Source organism: Lolium perenne, chromosome 1, assembly GCF_019359855.2.
Source record: "Lolium perenne isolate Kyuss_39 chromosome 1, Kyuss_2.0, whole genome shotgun sequence".
Lineage (NCBI taxonomy): Eukaryota > Viridiplantae > Streptophyta > Magnoliopsida > Poales > Poaceae > Lolium > Lolium perenne.
The window spans coordinates 142960968-142982607 of NC_067244.2; the positions used below are offsets into that span (position 1 = coordinate 142960968).

The 21640-nt window shown below is 44.8% G+C and overlaps 3 protein-coding genes across 4 annotated transcripts; 2 read left to right on the forward strand and 1 right to left on the reverse strand.

Annotated features, from left to right (window-relative positions):
• Window positions 1-770: 770 nt before the first annotated feature.
• Window positions 771-2335, forward strand: LOC127306477 (uncharacterized). Of its 2 annotated transcripts, none has more exons than XM_051337116.2 (2): window positions 771-915; window positions 1048-2335. In XM_051337116.2, the coding sequence occupies exon 2, from the start codon at window positions 1072-1074 to the stop codon at window positions 2215-2217; it is 1146 nt and encodes a 381-aa protein (XP_051193076.1). In that variant the 5' UTR covers window positions 771-915; window positions 1048-1071; the 3' UTR covers window positions 2218-2335. The 2 variants fall into 2 exon arrangements, with proteins under 2 accessions (XP_051193076.1, XP_051193082.1); XM_051337122.1 differs by having other exon boundaries at window positions 780-915; window positions 1026-2335.
• A 13925-nt stretch (window positions 2336-16260) lies between these two features.
• Window positions 16261-19776, forward strand: LOC127306492 (uncharacterized). The gene is made up of 8 exons (XM_051337132.2): window positions 16261-16474; window positions 16609-16753; window positions 16848-17016; window positions 18084-18354; window positions 18442-18704; window positions 18793-19005; window positions 19191-19308; window positions 19415-19776. The coding sequence occupies exons 1-8, from the start codon at window positions 16324-16326 to the stop codon at window positions 19456-19458; spliced, it is 1374 nt and encodes a 457-aa protein (XP_051193092.1). The 5' UTR covers window positions 16261-16323; the 3' UTR covers window positions 19459-19776.
• A 502-nt stretch (window positions 19777-20278) lies between these two features.
• On the reverse strand, window positions 20279-21402 carry LOC127306501 (mitochondrial import inner membrane translocase subunit TIM23-1-like). The gene has a single exon (XM_051337144.2). It carries the CDS (start codon window positions 21277-21279, stop codon window positions 20695-20697), a length of 585 nt encoding a protein of 194 aa, XP_051193104.1. The 5' UTR covers window positions 21280-21402; the 3' UTR covers window positions 20279-20694.
• Window positions 21403-21640: the final 238 nt, after the last annotated feature.

Below are 21640 nucleotides of genomic sequence, written 5' to 3' on the forward strand. Positions count from 1 at the left end.
GATCTCGGTCTGCTAAAAATGTATTAAGATCTCGGATCTGGTTAAAGCTTTTTTTATAAGCCTTGTTAAAGATTTTTGGGCCCCTCGTGCCTAACGGGCTGACCCAACTATCTTCCATGCAGTGCTTAGGCCCGATAGCGAGGCACGTGGGCAGCCATGGCACGACCTGTCAGTTAACGAGCATTTTTATGTCGAGTCGTGCCAGTCACGGGAAGCACTGTGTTGGGCTTGTGCCATATCGACTCGTTCGCCAGGTTTGCGCGTAACCGCTCGCGACCGAACCAAAGGCCAAGGGAGCTTTGGCACCCTAGCGGTCTCGCAGAACACAACGATCGGTCATCTCCCTCCGTCCGATCTACAAAGGAGGAGGTGTCCTATAGTTTCGTTAGCCGAACGTGCGCACGTCCAACACAACACGCGTACTACGGATCGGAGCTTGCATGTATCTATCGCGCCTACGTCTCGTCTGTGATGACTTCATCAGTCTCAAAACCTGCCAAATCAGTTTTTAGACTTAGTTTTTTAGAGGTGCTCGTGCATACGGTACGTTTATAGGAGCAAGTGCATGTACATATAGGTAACCGTCGCCATGGGCCCGATGTTATTGGGTGATAGTTAGCCCATCCGAACCCTAAAACCCGATAACAAAGAGAGAGTGACTAAACTTCACGGGCCTTGAATAGTTAGCCCATCGAGCCCAGCTGCTCGGGCCGCAGGCCCGCAGGAATTATCTGCGGCCGTAATGCGTCGCCCTAAGAGAGAGAGAGAGAGAGAGAGAGACCGAGAGTAGGCCAGTGGGGAAGGCGGCGGCGCGACTCCGATAGAAGAGGCGCCATGGCATCATCATCCAAATCGGTCGTGCCGGTCGCCGTCGCATTCTCCGATTCGACCGCGCTCCGCTCGGATTCTGCGGAGGTACGTGACCCCTCTCGCGACTGATTTGCAAACCTAGCCCAATATACGGGCAATGCAAGCTCTATAAACTGAATGCATCGGCAAATCCATCGCGACCCTACTAATTCCAGATCTCCCCGGTTGCACTGGCAGCCACCTCAAGAGCAATCCTTTTAGATGAACTCGACCTCGATGATGGATCAGAAAATCAACTCGGAGGAGCGGATTGGGGAAGGAGAGATGTCTAAGAGGCGGCAGGTGCAGGAAGACTATTGCCGCATCCACCCCGGCAAGAGGTTGCGTCCTGTGCAGCAGAGGCAGAAATTTCTGTATCTGGTGGTAGATGACTGGAAGTGGGGCTTCACCATCCGCAAGATCGATGTCGACGACAACTTGGAAACCAGCACCGACCTGGATCTGGAGCCGAGCGTCCTCCGGCTAAGAGCACCTGTGCGGGGCCATGGCATGGACTTCACCGCCCTGGGCAGCAACATCTTCATCGCCGCCAGAAAACACACTGGAACCTTCGTCTACGATACAGAGACGGAGGGCGTGGCCATCGGCCCGAACCTGTCGGATTCCATGATGCCCGGCGTTCACATCTTCCTGGCCACTCCCAGCATGCAGCTGTACGCCTTGAAGAATAACATCCTTGAACGGGAGCATTCCTTTGAGGTGATGTCCACCGTTGGTGGTCCTAATCCGCCGCACATGTCAACTCCAACCATGGACTGGTCCTGGAAAAGCGTCCCCTCGCCGCTGCCGTTTGCCGACAATGAGAGGGTCACCGCCTATGCCTTGCACCCGGATGGAAGCACCATCTTCATGACAGCAGGCAGCAGGAACCGATTTCGTACTTTCTCCTTCGACGCCACACAGTCTGAGTGGAGGTGCCATGGGGAATGGGTGCTGCCTTTCGAAGGCCAAGCCTACTTCGACGTCGAGCTGGATGCATGGGTTGGACTTCAAAAGGATGGCTACATTTGCTCCTGCCAAGTCCCGTCCTGCAGCAGCAGCAGCACAAGTACCACGCAGCCGGATTGGAGGATGGTCAAGGAGAAGATGTTCCGCAACGACCGGCGAAGCACTGCCACCCTCACGTACATGGGCGACACCAAGTTTTGCATTGTGGAATCTGTGCTACGCGAGGGTCTGGAGCTTGAGGACGCCCATGGCGTCCGTGATGGATTCAATCTCCATATCACCATTTTCGGCCTCAAGTATAATCGTGAGGGAGAGCTGCAAACCACCATCGACCGCACCACTAAATCCTATCAACTGTCTAAGCATTTGTCATTTTCTCCTGTAGCATTCTGGATGTAGTTAGGAACCAGTTCTTTGGGCTGCCTGTCTGGAATACATAGTATGTATGTCTGAGTACTCTGGAATTCTGGGTGTAAGTTTTGAGTTATGGTCATCTAAAGTTTGCTTCTCCTGGTAATGTTTTCTTTGAAATACGCTCGACTATTATTTCTGTGTAGCAATTCTGGAATATGCATAGATGCCTGTGAGTTATAACAACTAAAAAGAGCTTTCATGTGCTTCTGCTCCTCGCAGTATATCATGCTAAATTTTAATATATTCTCAACATAGAAAATAAAACTATTTCTGTCACTGCACACTAGGAAAATATGTTGCCAAATGTTAGAACCATAGATTGCACAATTTCTCCACATTAACAGTTTGCTTGTTCTATTAGAAGGCAAAACTATAGTGGCTGTTCTTGGTTGTTGGCTGAAGAATGAGGATCTTGCTTTGTGGTAAGTTAATTTTATTGTAGAAAATATAAATCATGAAGAAAGTCGTTACAGAGAAGCTGGGTCACTCTTCATCCCTTAGGACATATTTATCGTCTGTACATGTAACAAAACCACCACTCTTTCTTGATAGAATTCTTCAGCTGGGTTCTATTGGTTCTCTTAAAATCTCACAACAAGCTACTTTTTTATAATCTGATTGTTTATGTTCTTTTAGGAACTGTTTTTAGAATATATTTGTTGTTGTTTGTGATGCTTTCAGGTGAGAGCTTGTGCCCTAATCTGTCCTTCTTATCACGGCTCGAGTATACCGTCTGAAGGAATGTGCCCATTGTCCCCTTTTTACCTACTAGTTCTGCTGTAAACTGGAGAAATGTAGTGCTATTTTAATCACGGAGGCAATGTTACATTTGCCTTAGAATCGATTTTTTTTTTTTTTTTTGCTTTTGTGTTTTGCTTCCCCCAAATATAAATCCCTCTCATCTGCAGTCCATTTAACTGTCTTTCATATGGACATAAAAATGCAGAAGATGTGCATAAGGCTGGTGCCAACGCAGGCGTGAGTGGAGGCGCTACCGCCCCAGGCGGGGCGAGAGCCAGGCGAGAGGCGGGCGAGACGCTAGCGGCGGGCGCTGGTTCCACCGCCCGGCGGTAGGGGGCGGTATCGCCCGCCTATAGCCCGCGTTGGAGGCGAGAGCGGGACGAGAGGGAGGCGATAGCGGTGCTAGTGGGGGCGGTAGGGAGGCGGTAGGGAGGAGAGAGGAAGTGAGAGCTGTCACTATAGCCCGTGCACTGGCACCGTGGGGTGAGAGTGGGGTGAGAGTGAGGGTAAAAGCTGACGTGGCGAGGCTATAGTGGGGTGATGCATTGGCACCAGCCTAAGGGAAGTTCAGGTAACTATCATACAAGAACATGCATAACCTACCTGAGGTGAATCTTACTACAAAGGTATTGTGACAAGCTTTTCATATACATCAGATGTATTTTTTGTTTCCGGACCTATTCGTGGTGTCAGTATAGTTTTAATCAAATACTAGTTTGCTTGAACTATTTTTGATATTTGTTTCTTCTGCTGCCAATGAAACTGCAGCTGATGCTTATTCCGCTGAGCTGATGTCTATTGACTTGTGGAGTCTGAATAATTTCTTTATTTTTTATGAAGAAAATATAACATATCATTAAGAAAGTCAAATGTTCTTCAGCACTATGTCCCTCACAATGTCCTCGCCCGTTCCAGCATGCTGCTAATGGAGATAGAAGCATCACCGAGGTGAGTGAGGGCGACATCGTGGTGGTGGTCATGGGCGGGCTGTTTTGACAACATGTTCAACGTGGAGCAGGAGTCCACTGGGCTTCTCGCCCAAGAACATGGCTAACATCATTGTCGGGAGGCCAAGAGAAGCTTTTCTTATACTGCTTATAGTGAGAGTAACATAACTAGTAATATCACACATCTCAAAGTATTTTGATGACATAGCATGCCAATAAATGAAGAAATAGAGTGAGGTGGTAACTAGCTACGTTACCATAAAATCACACATCCCAAAGCAAAATGAGTCTACAACATAATAAATGACACAATACATGACACCACATATAGTTACTCTCCACTATGAAGGTAGTAACTTAGACTAGTAACATGACATATGTTACTAGTCTAAGTTACTCCCCACTATGACCAGTCTTAACAGGTGCTCACTGCACCCCCATATGCGATGTTCATAGGTGCAACAAGATCCGTGCTAGTTTGATGCTAATTTTCTTCCCTTCCGCACGACGTAACTCAAAGTCTAAAACAAGCTCTTCAGAAAATCAGCGCTGCTCCACCTCTGCCTCCCTAATTCCCCCTCCTACAGCCGGCCTCGCTGGCGTCAGAAGGGGTGGGGAACCCGATCTATGCGTGAAGTTTTGATAAAAGTAGTGTTTTTTAAGTATATTAGGCTAGGGTTTTGGTAGCACTTTTCTTTTGGCCTATACGATTAATGGAGATGGCATCGTCTCCAATAAGTGTTCTTCGGCCTTTCGCTCGACAACGAGATCATCGTCCCGGCGTCAATGGCGGTGTTGGAAGAATACAGTTCTCTAGGAACGGATCTTCGAATCTTGCTTCGCTAGATCGATTTTGGACCTTTTCTCATGGTTGCCGTGACGAGGATTATCCTCACAATATTTGTCCCGGATGCTACGTTTTCGACAATGGTTTTTCGAACTCTCGACTCTCCAGCGACGTCGACCAGGCTATTCGGTTATTTTTCTTGGCATACTAGTGTTCGTACTTTTACCGATGTGTTGTGCGTGCACATAGCCTTGGCATTGCGGCTCAAATTAAAATTATGGGAGAACCTTCGTTGGTATCTACAGGTCTATTGTTTTGGTTTCTATTTTTAGTTGCCTTCAAAAAAGTACAAGATTGTGTAATGAAGATCTGGACGATTTGCTCGTTTCTTTTAGATTTTATTTGGTAATTGTTGTAGGTAGCTCGTGTATCTCTACCATGTAAAAAATAAAATCCGTTCTAGTCCTTTTCCCATCTTAAATGATTTCTCTTTTTTATATCTCTCACACCATACAACACAAGCTTGTGTATGCTTCGTCGGGGAACTTGTGAATTTTGTGTTCCCCATCTATGTCTTGATGGAGTTGGGATTATCTCCCGGCTCATCTTCATACTAGCTTCTCCGGGACGGCGATCTCCCAAGATCGTGGTCACCGGTATCTTCTGGTCTACATCGACGACTTCCTAGCCACTGCTTCTACAAAAGAGCTAGATTTTTTCAAGCTTTATACGACTCAAGCTTCGCTATGCCGGAGGCCTAGATGCGGCATCGAGTTTTTCCCACGATGCACCGTCGAGAGATGCAGGAGGAAGATGACGCTGAACTTTCTAAGGACACGTGTTCTGTTTCTTTTCTTGTAAGGATGTTCTTGCAAGGGCTGGTTTCAGATAATATATGGTTTTAAGCCTTTTCGCAAAACAAAAAAACTTAGCATATGCTTGACAACTTACAACAGTTGCATAATTAACAACCAGGTCCAACCTACTCTCCCCCATCTCCATGAGCTGCCTACATTTCTGAATTATCTTATAGCAAAAGAACAAATTGCCCCAATTGTCATCTAGCCGAGAGCACATTACTCGTCCATCTCATGTAGCTATACTAAATTTGCCATAAAAAAAGGTACTACCTCCATCCCAAAGGCCTATATTTTTTTTCACAAAGTCAAACTATGTTAAGTTTGACTAAATGTTTATCAAAAATTATTAACATGAAAATACAAAATCAATATCATTAAATAGATAATAAAATATATTTTCATATGGTATCTACAAAATATCATATTTGTTCATATATTCTTCAAAAAAATTGGTCAAACTTTACTTCGTTGACTTTTCAACAAAATATATAAGTCTTAAGACTTGAGATGGAGGTAGTATATGATACGTCTCCGATGTATCGATAATTTCTTATGTTCCATGCCACATTATTGATGATATCTACATGTTTTATGCACACTTTATGTCATATTCGTGCATTTTCTGGAACTAACCTATTAACAAGATGCCGAAGAGCCGATTCTTTGTTTCTGCTGTTTTTGGTTTCAGAAATCCTAGTAACGAAATATTCTCGGAATTGGACGAAATCAACGCCCAGGGTCCTATTTTACCACGTAGCTTCCAGAAGACCGAAGAGGAGACGAAGTGGGGCCACGAGGTGGCCACACCCTAGGGCGGCGCGGCCCAGGCCCTGGCCGCGCCGGCCTGTGGTGTGGGCCTCTCGTGCCGCCTCTTGACCTGCCCTTCCGCCTACTTAAAGCCTCCGTCGCGAAACCCCTAGTACCGAGAGCCACGATACGGAAAACCTTACTGAGACACCGCCGCCGCCAATCCCATCTCGGGGGATTCAGGAGATCGCCTCCGGCACCCTGCCGGAGAGGGGATTCATCTCCCGGAGGACTCTACGCCGCCATGGTCGCCTCCGGAGTGATGTGTGAGTAGTCTACCCCTGGACTATGGGTCCATAGCAGTAGCTAGATGGTTGTCTTCTCCCCATTGTGCTTAATTGTTGGATCTTGTGAGCTGCCTAACATGATCAAGATCATCTATCTGTAATTCTATATGTTGCGTTTGTTGGGATCCGATGAATAGAGAATACTTGTTATGTTGATTATCAAAGTCATGTCTATGTGTTGTTTATGATCTTGCATGCTCTCCGTTACTAGTAGATGCTCTGGCCAAGTAGATGCTTGTAACTCCAAGAGGGAGTATTTATGCTCGATAGTGGGTTCATGTCTCCGTGAATCTGGGGAAGTGACATAAATCTCTAAGATTATGGATGTGCTGTTGCCACTAGGGATAAAATATTGGTGCTATGTTCAAGGACGTAGTTACTGATTACATTACGCGCAATACTTAATGCAATTGTCTGTTGTTAGCAACTTAATACTGGAGGGTTCGGATGATAACACGAAGGTGGACTTTTAGGCATAGATGCATCTTTGGATAGCGGTCTATGTACTTTGTCGTAATGCCCAATTAAATCTCACAATACTCATCATAATATGTATGTGCATGGTCATGCCCGCTTTATTTGTCAATTGCCCAACTGTAATTTGTTCACCCAACATGCTGTTTATCTTATGGGAGAGACACCTCTAGTGAACTGTGGACCCGGTCCAATTCTCTATACTGAAATACAATCTCTTGCAATCTTTGTTCTCTTGTTTTCTCGCAAACAATCATCATCCACACTATACATCTAATCCTTTGTTACAGCAAGCCGGTGAGATTGACAACCTCATTGTTTCGTTGGGGCAAAGTACTTTGGTTGTGTTGTGCGGGTTCCACGTTGGCGTAGGAATCTCGGTGTTGCGCCGCACTACATCCCGCCGCCATCAACCTTCAACGTGCTTCTTGTCTCCTACTGGTCCGATAAACCTTGGTTTCATACGAGGGAAAACTTGCCGCTGTACGCATCACACCTTCCTCTTGGGGTTCCCAACGGACGCGTCTTTGTACGCGTATCAAGCTCTTTTTCCGGCACCGTTGTCGGGAGATCAAGACACGCTGCAAGGGGAGTCTCCACTTCCCAATCTCTTTACTTTGTTTTTGTCTTGCTTAGTTTTATTTACTACTTTGTTTGCTGCACTAAATCAAAACACAAAAAAATTAGTTGCTAGTTTTACTTTATTTGCTATCTTGTTTGCTATATCAAAAACACACAAAAAATTAGTTACTTGCATTTACTTTATCTAGTTTGCTTTATTTACTGTTGCTAAAATGGCCACCCCTGAAAATACTAAGTTGTGTGACTTCACAACCACAAATAATAATGATTTCTTATGCACACCTATTGCTCCACCTGCTACTACAGCAGAATTCTTTGAAATTAAACACCTTTCTTGAATCTTGTTATGCGAGAGCAATTTTCTCGGTGTTAGTTACGATGATGCTGCTGCCCATCTTAATAATTTTGTTGAACTATGTGAAATGCAAAAGTATAAGGATGTAGATGGTGACATTATAAAATTAAAATTGTTCCCTTTCTCATTAAGAGGAAGAGCTAAAGATTGGTTGCTATCTCTGCCTAAGAATAGTATTGATTCATGGACTAAATGCAAGGATGCTTTTATTGGTAGATATTATCCCCCTGCTAAAATTATATCTTTGAGGAGTAGCATAATGAATTTTAAACAATTAGATACTGAACATGTTGCACAAGCATGGGAAAGAATGAAATCTCTGGTTAAAAATTGCCCAACCCATGGACTGACTACTTGGATGATCATCCAAACCTTCTATGCAGGACTAAATTTTTCTTCGCGGAATTTATTGGATTCAGCTGCTGGAGGTACCTTTATGTCCATCACTCTTGGTGAAGCAACAAAGCTTCTTGATAATATGATGATCAACTACTCTGAATGGCACACGGAAAGAGCTCCACAAGGTAAGAAGGTAAATTCTGTCGAAGAAACCTCTTCCTTGAGTGATAAGATTGATGCTATTATGTCTATGCTTGTGAATGATAGGACTAATGTTGATCCTAATAATGTTCCGTTAGCTTCATTGGTTGCCCAAGAAGAACATGTTGATGTAAACTTCATTAAAAATAATAATTTCAACAACAATGCTTATCGGAACAATTCTAGTAATAACTATAGGCCATATCCTTATAATAATGGTAACGGTTATGCTAATTCTTATGAGAATTCTTACAATAATAATAGGAACACACCCCCTGGACTTGAAGCCATGCTTAAAGAATTTATTAGTACACAAACTGCTTTTAACAAATCTGTTGAAGAAAAGCTTGGGAAAATTGATATACTTGCTTCTAAAGTCGATAGTCTTGCTGCTGATGTAGATCTTTTGAAATCGAAAGTTATGCCTAATAGGGATATTGAAAATAAAATTATTACTACAGCAAATGTCATCCAAGTTAGAATTAATGAGAATATAAGATTAATGGCTGAACTGCGTGCTAGGTGGGATAGAGAAGAAAATGAAAAACTAGCTAAAGAGAAGAATGTAGCTAAAGTTTGGACTATTACCACGACTAGTAATGCTAATGCTACACATGTTGCTGCACCTCCTACTATTAATAATAAAAGAATTGGTGTTAGCAATGTTTCCACTTCTAATGCAAAGCGAGAAGCTCAAACTGCTAAAATTGCCGAAATTTGTGATAAAGTCATTGAAAAATTTTCCAACATTGGGGATGATGATCCCATTGCTTTAGATTATAATGGTTTGAATTTTGATGATTGCCACATCTCTGAAGTTATAAAGTTCTTGCAAAAACTTGCTAAAAGTCCTAATGCTAGTGCTATAAATTTGGCTTTCACGCAACATATTATAAATGCTCTCATAAAAGCTAGAGAAGAGAAACTAGAGCGCGAAGCCTCTATTCCTAGAAAGCTAGAGGATGGTTGGGAGCCCATCATTAAGATGAAGGTTAAAGATTTTGATTGTAATGCTTTATGTGATCTTGGTGCAAGTATTTCTGTTATGCCTAAGAAAATTTATAATATGCTTGACTTGCCACCGCTGAAAAATTGTTATTTGGATGTTAATCTTGCTGATCATTCTACAAAGAAACCTTTGGGGAAAGTTGATAATGTTCGCATTACCGTTAACAATAACCTTGTCCCCGTTGATTTTGTTGTCTTGGATATTGAATGCAATGCATCTTGTCCCATTATATTGGGAAGACCTTTTCTTGAATCGTTGGTGCTATCATTGATATGAAGGAAGGTAATATAAAATATCAATTTCCTCTCAAGAAAGGTATGGAATACTTCCCTAGAAAGAGAATGAAGTTACCTTTTGATTCTATTATTAGAACAAATTATGATGTTGACACTTCGTCTCTTGATAATACTTGATACACACTTTCTGCGCCTAGCTGAAAGGCGTTAAAGAAAAGCGCTTATGGGAGACAACCCATGGTTTTTACTACAGTACTTTGTTTTTATTTTGTGTCTTGGAAGTTGTTTACTACTGTAGCAACCTCTCCTTATCTTAGTTTAGTGTTTTGTTGTGCCAAGTAAAGTCGTTGATAGAAAAGTTAATACTAGATTTGGATTACTGCGCAGAAACAGATTTCTTTGCTGTCACGAATCTGGGCTGTTTTCTCTGTAGGTAAATGTCCAGTAGCTTTATGCAATGTCCAGAAGTGTTAAGAATGATTATGTCACCTCTGAACATGTTAATTTTTATTGTCCACTAATCCTCTAATGAGTTGTTCTAAGTTTGGTGTGGAGGAAGTTTTCAAGGATCAAGAGAGGAGATGATACAATATGATCAAGGAGAGTGAAAGCTCTAAGCTTGGGGATGCCCCGGTGGTTCACCCCTGCATATTCTAAGAAGACTCAAGCGTCTAAGCTTGGGGATGCCCAAGGCATCCCCTTCTTCATCGACAACATTATCAGGTTCCTCCCCTGAAACTATATTTTTATTCCATCACATCTTATGTGCTTTTCTTGGAGCGTCGGTTTGTTTTTGTTTTTGTTTTGTTTGAATAAAATGGATCCTAGCATTCACTTTGTGGGAGAGAGACATGCTCCGCTGTAGCATATGGACAAGTATGTCCTTAGGCTTTACTCATAGTATTCATGGCGAAGTTTCTTCTTCGTTAAATTGTTATATGGTTGGAATTGGAAAATGATACATGTAGTAATTTGCTATAATGTCTTGGATAATGTGATACTTGGCAATTGTTGTGCTCATGTTTAAGCTCTTGCATCATATGCTTTGCACCCATTAATGAAGAAATACATAGAGCATGCTAAAATTTGGTTTGCATATTTGGTCTCTCTAAGGTCTAGATAATTTCTAGTATTGAGTTTGAACAACAAGGAAGACGGTGTAGAGTCTTATAATGTTTTCAATATGTCTTTTATGTGAGTTTTTCTGCACCGGTTCATCCTTGTGTTTGTTTCAAATAGCCTTGCTAGCCTAAACCTTGTATCGAGAGGGAATACTTCTCATGCATCCAAAATCCTTGAGCCAACCACTATGCCATTTGTGTCCACCATACCTACCTACTACATGGTATTTCTCCGCCATTCCAAAGTAAATTGCTTGAGTGCTACCTTTAAAATTTCATCATTCACCTTTGCAATATATAGCTCATGGGACAAATAGCTTAAAAACTATTGTGGTATTGAATATGTACTTATGCACTTTATCTCTTATTAAGTTGCTTGTTGTGCGATAACCACGTTCACTGGGGACGCCATCAACTACTCTTTGTTGAATTTCATGTGAGTTGCTATGCATGTTCGTCTTGTCTGAAGTAAGAGAGATCTGCCACCTTATGGTTAAGCATGCATATTGTTAGAGAAGAACATTGGGCCGCTAACTAAAGCCATGATCCATGGTGGAAGTTTCAGTTTTGGACATATATCCTCAATCTCATATGAGAAAATTAATTGTTGCCACATGCTTATGCATAAAAGAGGAGTCCATTATCTGTTGTCTATGTTGTCCCGGTATGGATGTCTAAGTTGAGAATAATCAATAGCGAGAAATCCGATGCGAGCTTTCTCCTTAGACCTTTGTACAGGCGGCATAGAGGTACCCCTTTGTGACACTTGGTTAAAACATGTGCATTGCGATGATCCGGTAGTCCAAGCTAATTAGGACAAGGTGCGGGCACTATTAGTATACTATGCATGAGGCTTGCAACTTGTAAGATATAATTTACATGATACATATGCTTTATTACTACCGTTGACAAAATTGTTTCATGTTTTTAAAATCAAAGCTCTAGCACAAATATAGCAATCGATGCTTTTCCTCTATGGAGGACCATTCTTTTACTTTTATTGTTGAGTCAGTTCACCTATTTCTCTCCACCTCAAGAAGCAAACACTTGTGCGAACTGTGCATTGATTCCTACATACTTGCTTATTGCACTTATTATATTACTCTATGTTGACAATTATCCATGAGATATACATGTTATAAGTTGAAAGCAACCGCTGAAACTTAATCTTCCTTTGTGTTGCTTCAATACCTTTACTTTGATTTATTGCTTTATGAGTTAACTCTTATGCAAGACTTATTGATGTTTGTCTTGAAGTACTATTCATGAAAAGTCTTTGCTTTATGATCCACTTGTTTACTCATGTCATATACATTGTTTTGATCGCTGCATTCACTACATATGCTTTACAAATAGTATGATCAAGGTTATGATGGCATGTCACTCCAGAAATTATCTTTGTTATCGTTTTACCTGCTCGGGACGAGCAGAACTAAGCTTGGGGATGCTGATACGTCTCCGACGTATCGATAATTTCTTATGTTCCATGCCACATTATTGATGATATCTACATGTTTTATGCACACTTTATGTCATATTCGTGCATTTTCTGGAACTAACCTATTAACAAGATGCCGAAGAGCCAGTTGCTGTTTTCTGCTGTTTTTGGTTTCAGAAATCCTAGTAACGAAATATTCTCGGAATTGGACGAAATCAACGCCCAGGGTCCTATTTTGCCACGTAGCTTCCAGAAGACCGAAGAGGAGACGATGTGGGACCACGAGGTGGCCACACCCTAGGGCGGCGCGGCCCAGGCCCTGGCCGCGCCGGCCTATGGTGTGGGCCCCTCGTGCCGCCTCTTGACCTGCCCTTCCGCCTACTTAAAGCCTCCATCGCGAAACCCCCAGTACCGAGAGTCACGATACGGAAAACCTTACTGAGACGCCGCCGCCGCCGCCAATCCCATCTCGGGGGATTCAGGAGATCGCCTCCGGTACCCTGCCGGAGAGGGGATTCATCTCCCGGAGGACTCTACGCCGCCATGGTCGCCTCCGGAGTGATGTGTGAGTAGTCTACCCCTGGACTATGGGTCCATAGCAGTAGCTAGATGGTTGTCTTCTTCCCATTGTGCTAAATTGTTGGATCTTGTGAGCTGCCTAACATGATCAAGATCATCTATCTGTAATTCTATATGTTGCGTTTGTTGGGATCCGATGAATAGAGAATACTTGTTATGTTGATTATCAAAGTCATGTCTATGTGTTGTTTATGATCTTGCATGCTCTCCGTTACTAGTAGATGCTCTGGCCAAGTAGATGCTTGTAACTCCAAGAGGGAGTATTTATGCTCGATAGTGGGTTCATGTCTCCGTGAACTGGGAAGTGACAAATCTCTAAGATTATGGATGTCTTGTTGCCACTAGGGATAAAACATTGGTGCTATGTTCAAGGACGTAGTTAATGATTACATTACGCGCAATACTTAATGCAATTGTCTCGTTGTTAGCAACTTAATACCGGAGGGGTTCGGATGATAACCTGAAGGTGGACTTTTTAGGCATAGATGCATGCTGGATAGCGGTCTATGTACTTTGTCGTAATGCCCAATTAAATCTCACAATACTCATCATAATATGTATGTGCATGGTCATGCCCTCTTTATTTGTCAATTGCCCAACTGTAATTTGTTCACCCAACATGTTGTTTATCTTATGGGAGAGACACCTCTAGTGAACTGTGGACCCCGGTCCAATTCTCTATACTGAAATATAATCTACTGCAATACTTGTTCTCGTTTTCTCGCAAACAATCATCATCCACACTATACATCTAATCCTTTGTTACAGCAAGCCGGTGAGATTGACAACCTCATTGCTTTCGTTGGGGCAAAGTATTTTGGTTGTGTTGTGCAGGTTCCACGTTGGCGCCGGAATCTCTGGTGTTGCGCCGCACTACATCCCGCCGCCATCAACCTTCAACGTGCTTCTTGGCTCCTACTGGTCCGATAAACCTTGGTTTCATACTGAGGGAAAACTTGCCGTTGTACGCATCACACCTTCCTCTTGGGGTTTCCAACGGACGCGTACTGTACGCGTATCAGTATACTGCAAAACAGTGATTGTACAATCTACACCTTTTTCATCATCGCTAATTTTAATACAAGTTCAACAGTTCTACTAATTAGCAACTACTACCTCCATTCGGATTTGATTGACGCAGAGTATACCTATTTATACGCTAATGTTATGTTAGCTTCGCGTCAATCTTTTCGGACCGGAGGGAGTACTTTAAGGGTTTAGACATATTTTGAGAGCACAAGCTAGCTACTGGGTTTTATTCACTATGTAGGATCTAAAGCTTGTATTGTATACATGCTGGTTTTAGAGCATCTCCAGCCGCGTCTCCCAAAGCGTCCCTCAAACCGCGTCGGATTGAGCGTTTGGGGGATGTGTTTTGTTTGTGCTGCGTTTGGGGAACATCGCTCCCCAGCCGCGTGCCCCAAACGTCTCCCCCAAACATTTAAAATACTTTTTTTTGCATTTTTATTTCAATTTCAACAAACTAATACATAATTGGGAACGTGGTTTACACGAAGACCTAGTTAGGAACATGGTTTCCACAAACTAATACATAGTTGGAACCGTGGGGGACACAAATATATAATATTGCAAAAAAACTAAACCTAACTAGGCCGTGCATCGAAGGTTTCCTGTGTTCGCTACTAAGAAAGAACACTCGAGGGCACACCCAGTCACCCAAACTGGAAAATCCAGCGGGAGGATGGTGCCCTTGTTGGTTATACCGATGAGACGAACATCCAAAAACTTCCGTGCACGTATTCGCTGCGAAGAAACAACACTCTTCACCATCAGTCGTCTTCCTTGTCGGTGTTGTCGCCGTGGTAGTCCCGGCGGCAGCGCGTCTCGTCGAAGACCTTGACGCTCATGTCCCTGTCGCCGAAGTAGGAGAACAGGAGGATGAAGCCGGCTTCGAGGCTGTGGTGGCGCGCGAACTTCTCCCAGCCGATGTTGAGGTACATCTTGCCGCGCGCGTCGTAGATCGCGTCGACGATCCACCGGTAGTAGCCGCACGAAGCCTCCCGCAGATGCATCGTGCGCGGGCAGTCGTCGCCGGTGACGTACTCGGCGAAGGAGTCCGGCGGCCTCTGGATGTCGCGCGGGTCGCCCTTGAGGACGAGGACGAACTCGAACAGCACGTCCGGCTCCACGTCCATCTCTGACGATGAAGACAACGGCGTGGGAGGCGACGGCGAGCGTTCAGCTCTGCCGCGGCCACGACCACGACCACGGCCGCGAGGTCGGCCTCCGCCTCTACCAGACATAGCGTCGAGTCTTGTTGAGATGGTGGCGGCTAGGGTTTGGGAGAGAGGCGCTAGGGTTTTTGTGTGAGAGTGACGATGAGAGGCGGCCCTTTTATAGGCCGGAGGGAGGCGGAGGAGCGGTGGCGCTCATTAACGCCGGCACGCAGAGCTAGGCGTGACGGGATGTGTCGGTGCGCCTCTGCGGGAACTGCACCGTCGCTGCAAAGCCAATAACTTCCGTCGCGAGGTAGGCGACTGTTAGGTTAAAATTTATTGTGCCGCTGACGGGTCAGCCCCGCCACTCCCCGCCTCGCTTTTTCGGTGTGTACGGCGTCCCCGAGGCGTCCCCTGTGGGACGGGGACGGGCTCGGGCGCCGGACACCGTATCGAGCCGCGCCGGACAAAAATGGGCTCATGGGGACGCGGCTGGAACGAATTTTTGGTCCGGCACTCTTCAAACTGCTTTGGGGACGCTTTGACGGACACGACTGGAGATGCTCTTACCAACTCTGTCATGTTTTACCTACTCCGATGTGGATGGGAACTTTTTGTGGTGTGGTAGGCACCTCTCCGGGTGTAATCCGTCGAGGAACTGAAGCAACGTTCCAAAAGAAAAGCTGACAGATGTTTACCTCGCACCACATGGTCTGGAGCAGGAAGGGCTCACGCTGGAGATATGAAGCAGAGAGGTGAAATTATGAACATCTGTTCGTAACAAAATACTACACATGATAGGTTCGATGCTCACATTTACACATGCTTGAGAGTGCTGTTTTTAGTAGGAATCTGATCCAACTAGATTTGTTCTTAGAATTTGATCCAAATAGATGGTTACTGTGTTTCTACCGGTTGTAATTTGTACATGTATGCGTTTCCCTTGTAGTGTCTATGAAAAAAAACAGTGAAGTAGAATGTTTCAATTACGGAGTATATAAGTTTTGAAAACAAGTTTGACATATCCCGTGAACCAAGCTAGCGAATGACACGCACGCCGTTGCGCGTATAAAATCCCAGTCCCCTTAAACAAACTGACCCAATCGCATTCGCCACCCCCGAATCGCGATCCTCTCCGCACCGGCCCCGCCATGGAGGTGTTCTACTACCTCGTCTTCGGCGGCCTCGCCGCCGTCGTGGCGGCGCTGGAGCTCGGCAAGTCCGGGAAGGACCGCGTCGCCACCCCGACGGCCTTCAACTCCTTCAAGAACAACTACGTCCTCGTCTACTCCCTCATGATGTGTACGCGCGCGCCTAACCCCTCCCCTCCCCTCCCCTGCCCCTCCTAATTCGCCCAGATCTGAACTGCGGCGGCGCAATGCCGACACGTTTCTGGGTTTTCCGGCGACTGAATCGTGCGTTCGTGTCTGGTGTAGCTGGGGACTGGCTCCAGGGGCCGTACGTGTACTACCTCTACAGCCAGTACGGGTTCGACAAGGGCGACATCGGCCGCCTCTTCATCGCTGGCTTCGGCTCCTCCATGCTCTTCGGCACCATCGTCGGATCACTCGCGGACAAGCAGTGCGTGTGCTCGCTCGACTCTTCCTTGGCGGAGCTGTGTTGATTTCGTCTGTACGCACTGATGACTGACGATGTTTTGGGTGGTGATTCGCAGGGGAAGGAAGAGGGCGTGCATCACCTACTGCATCACCTACATCCTCAGCTGCATCACCAAGCACTCCCCGCAGTACAGGATTCTCATGATTGGCCGCGTGCTTGGAGGCATTGCAACATCGCTGCTCTTCTCCGCGTTCGAGTCGTGGCTCGTCGCAGAGCACAACAAGGTAGCAGCTCACCCAGATCTGTTTGCCCATCAGACACTTGTGCCGCTTCAGCTTTGTTTGGATTTTTTTTTTTTTTTTTTTGGAGCAAACGCCAGGAGCTCTGGCTATTCATTTAGGAAGAAAGGAAAATGATCCGGTTTATGAGGAAAACTGGATCGAAAACCATACATACTTAAGTACCTCCGACATGCGGACTACTCCCAAAGTCTAAAATAACAACACAACAAGATCGAACAACTTTGTTTGGAAAATGACCATTCTGTTCCACCTTAAATACTAGCTACTCCGTATTTTACATCTTTGGAAGTTCGGATATTGTTGCTTTTGATTGTGTATCAGTTATTAGTATAAAAGATGTGCGCTGAAGCTAACAATTAATGGATTAAGGAGAGTTCACTGCTGGTAATTTGTATACAGTATGAGTGTATGACCTTGAGGTATAAAAATAAATCTGAAGAGATCTGTATAGGAACACATTTATAGTGATGCAGTTAAGTACAACATGCTAACTGCACCAGGATCTGAGGTCTGCTTGTTGAATTCTTATCAGGTTTAACCCTCTTGCGCAAATCCAGCCAGTAATCCAAGTTTCTTTTTATATTTTTATGTGAAATTTAGTCCTTGTGTGGGCAGATCTTGTGTTCCACTATTTCTGCCACATTGTCAGAAATAAGAAAAAACTGACCAGCAAGTAGAACTCTGGCAATGTTCAATTGAAGTTTTTCAGGACAACCCTGCTGAGAATTAGCCATTAGCCTTAGAAATTGACTGTACGTACTCCCTCCGGTCCATAATAAGTGTCCGTGATTTAGTACTGATTTAGTACGAACTTTGTACTAAGTCACCGACACTTATTTTGGATCTGGGGGAGTACAAGTATCACTAGTAGTTTATTGTGTCATGTTCCCTTGTTCAGTACAATCAGCTGTCCAATTTAGCTTATGAAACCATTGTGCTGTTATTGATTAATTAACTCGACCAATTTCCTGAATATCTTTGGGAACTCCTCTCTTGAATACCCTTGATTATTGGCTGATAGTGTGTAAATCTAACTTTTGATTGTGCAGAGAGGTTTTGATCCGCAATGGTTGTCGATAACATTCTCCAAGGCTATATTTCTTGGGAATGGCCTAGTTGCCATTGTTGCAGGGCTATTTGCTAATCTGCTGGCTGATAACTTGGGTTTTGGCCCTGTCGCCCCATTTGATGCTGCTGCTTGCTTCCTAGCAATAGGTATGGCAATTATCTTATCTTCATGGGGTGAGAACTATGGAGATGCATCTGAGGGCAAGGACTTGATGGCCCAGTTCAAAGTTGCAGCTAAAGCCATTGCTTCTGGTAACTTTAGCATGTCCGGCTATTAGATATGTCAATAATATATTGAAATTGACACTGAGAATTGACGGATTTCTCATGATATTTCAGATGAAAAGATTGCATTGCTTGGGGCCATACAATCACTGTTTGAGGGTTCTATGTACACTTTCGTTTTCTTGTGGACTCCTGCTTTGAGCCCAAATGATGAAGAGATTCCTCATGGCTTCATATTTGCAACATTCATGCTTTCTTCGATGTTGGGTAGCTCAATTGCGTCTCGTCTATTAGCTCGAAAGATAAAGGTTGAGGGCTATATGCAGATCGTGTTCTCGATATCAGCTTTCACTCTTTTCCTCCCTGTTGTTACCAATGTAAGCCTGCTATTCATAACCATTTTGGTTGTTTCCTTGTTTTAGTACTATGATCTAAATGTTACTGTTATCTATTTGTGCTCAACAGTTCATAGTACCTCCCTCAGAGAAAGGTAGCAGCATCTCATTTGGAGGCTGTCTACAGCTCCTTGGTTTCTGTATATTCGAGTCATGTGTTGGCATATTCTGGCCATCAATCATGAAGATGAGATCTCAATATATACCCGAGGAGGCGAGAAGCACTATCATGAATTTCTTCCGCATACCACTCAACCTGTTTGTATGTGTGGTGCTTTACAATGTAAGCAGCAAATCCTTCTTACTTTCAAGTTCAGTGTTCCTTTTTGTTAGTCTACTACAATAACAGAAAAGACCATGCGCACTTCATTTCAAACGAGTACGTGAACAAAGAAAGATTGCAGTAGAACAAGCTAAACTGTTATTACTTATGCCAATAATGTTCTTCCTATGAATGTTACTCTGCAGGTGAATGCCTTCCCAATCACTGTCATGTTCGGCATGTGTTCTATTTTCCTTTTCATCGCAGCAATTTTGCAGAGGCGGCTGATGGTTGTATCTGACCTTCACAGATCAATTAGTACTAGTACGTTATCTTCATTCATTTCAATTTTCATACCCAACAAAAGTTATTTTCTTTCTTTGGATTAGATGCAGTCTTAATTGCTAACCACAAGATCAAACTCCTGCAGAAGCCACAGAGATGACAGCAGAAGATGAGCCACTGAACCCTTAGAATACACCAGAGAGGATGGGCGTGTACCGGACATTGAACTGTCTCCAACTTCATCTGCTCTCCACTGGGCCGCTGAATAAGATGGAACCAGAATGCTGGAACAAAACCCTGTGTAGTTTGCTTCGTTAGGTGCTCAATGTATTCAGTTTTGTCAGGATAGAGCACACGGTTCAGCATGTATTGAGCTACACACGGCACAGTAGAGCTTGTCATAGCACCAAATCTGTACTCGCCTTCCTTTCTTATACTCCATACGTGCTAACAGGATCATATTTGTATTAAATCCGATGTGTCTCTTGATGAAATCTATAGCCAGTACCCCTGTCCCCCATTTTGGATGCTTGTGAGGATTCTACTAGCAAGATGACTTTCTGCTGCTTGTCTCCAATCGTTTGTTGTCTCGGCAAAATGTGTACTGATTAGCAGTCCATTTTTACATAAAACCTAGTGATTACAATTACACAACCATCTCAATGGAGTGGCTTACATCCTTCAAGGGAACATGAGCACAGCAATCAGCAGACCACCAAAACAGCTCAACTGGTGGCAGAAGCAGAATTACCATGCTAGAATATTTTCATCGTATTCCTAAATTGGCAGAAGCAGAGCTATAAACAACCAGAAATGATAACACAGATACAGAAATTTGCATCTGCAAAGCATCGTGATCTTAGGGTTAGGGTCAAACGGAGTGCCAGATATTGAAAATGATCAGCCAAACTCCATATATTCCAAATGATCTTATAGCTTGTATCAACAGGAGTTGCAAAAGAACACGGAAGCACACAACAGGATCATCGCCACAATCACAACATCAAACTCAAGAGGAACTTCAGATTTTTTTTGATTCACAAAGCCACATCAAAGAGATACAAATGAACACATGAGACATGAGCATTCATGAAAACCTAGTAATCCACAGTGCACCCATGTTCTCATCAATCTACAATACAAATGCTGCAAACTCTCGGATAAACTCTTTTTGTTCAGCAACATCCAAAAAAAACGTATATTATTCTTGCATCCAACATGATGTTACATTGCAACACAGGTCAAAAGAATTCCCATTCCGATGTGACTAACATAGGATAGATATTATGCATTCTCAACTCTCAAGTGGAGCAGCTAACCCTGAGAATTACAGACGAACAAGGATTCATTCTTGGCGAAGGATTGATCTGATCACTGGATCTGATCACTGGATCTGAGCGAACAGGAAGAGATACGGAGATGTGGTCATATTGCCGGTACATATCGCTTGGCGAGCTGCTTGCCAGCCAAGGCGGCTGCAGCGAGGACCCCGCCGACGGCGCCCGCGACGGCGGCGGATCGCGGCCCGTTAGCAGCGCGGAAGAGCGCACCGGTGCCGAGCCCGGCGACGACGCTGTTGATCCAGTCGTCGCGGTCGCGCACCTCGACCATGCCGCTCTCCATCCCGGCGTACATGAGCCCGATGACCCCGACCCTGTTGCCGTAGCGGCGGCCGGAGCTGCCGCAGGCGTTGAGCAAGCGGTTGGCGCGGATCTTGGCGGTGTCCCCGGGCTCCGCGCCGGCGGCGGCCTGGCGGAGGCCGAGGGCGGCGCCGCCCACGGCGCCCGAGAGGTACCCGATGCCCGTGTAGTAAGTGAGGTTCTCGCCCCAGGAGCGGCGCTGCACCGCGGACTCCTCCTGGAAGAGGAACTCCGGCGACGTGGGCAGATCGTAGAGGTTCTTGTAGTTGTGGGGGACGTTGAGATCCTGGTAGGGGTTGTACTTCCGGCGGCCGGGGACATGGTCGTCCTCGGCGTTTGATCCCGGTGGGAACATCCGCGGGTCGGCCATGGCGGCGGCGGCGGCGGCGGCGGTAGGGCTAGGGTTTGGGGTGTGGTCGGCGGTGAGACGCGCTGGACAGGGGGAATTGGAGGAAATGAAGGAGTGCCGCTTTAGCTGTCAACCATTTGCGACGCGGTCCCTCACGTGCCTGATATTTTCTTTCTTGCGCTATGGGCTAGAGGCCGGCCGCTCGAGACTACTCCGTCGCAAATTTAGGTTACCAAAAAGCTGCGGTGACCCAGCATACCACTGCATGTTGTAGTATACAAGTCGTTGATATGATCTTTGTGAAGGGACTTCTTCACAAATTGCCATATCCCTCAGAGTGGTACAACAGAAACATTGCAGGTCATAACACTCCATACATTAT

Bases quoted from the DNA above. Each gene is read 5' to 3' on its own strand.
- LOC127306492 (XM_051337132.2), top strand. From the start codon at position 16,324: ATGGAGGTGTTCTACTACCTCGTCTTCGGCGGCCTCGCCGCCGTCGTG. The intron at 16,754-16,847 runs GTGCGTGTGCTC...GGTGATTCGCAG, and splicing joins GGATCACTCGCGGACAAGCA to GGGAAGGAAGAGGGCGTGCA. The intron at 19,309-19,414 runs GTACGTTATCTT...AAACTCCTGCAG, and splicing joins TCACAGATCAATTAGTACTA to AAGCCACAGAGATGACAGCA.
- LOC127306477 (XM_051337116.2), top strand. From the start codon at position 1,072: ATGAACTCGACCTCGATGATGGATCAGAAAATCAACTCGGAGGAGCGG.
- LOC127306501 (XM_051337144.2), bottom strand. From the start codon at position 21,279: ATGGCCGACCCGCGGATGTTCCCACCGGGATCAAACGCCGAGGACGAC.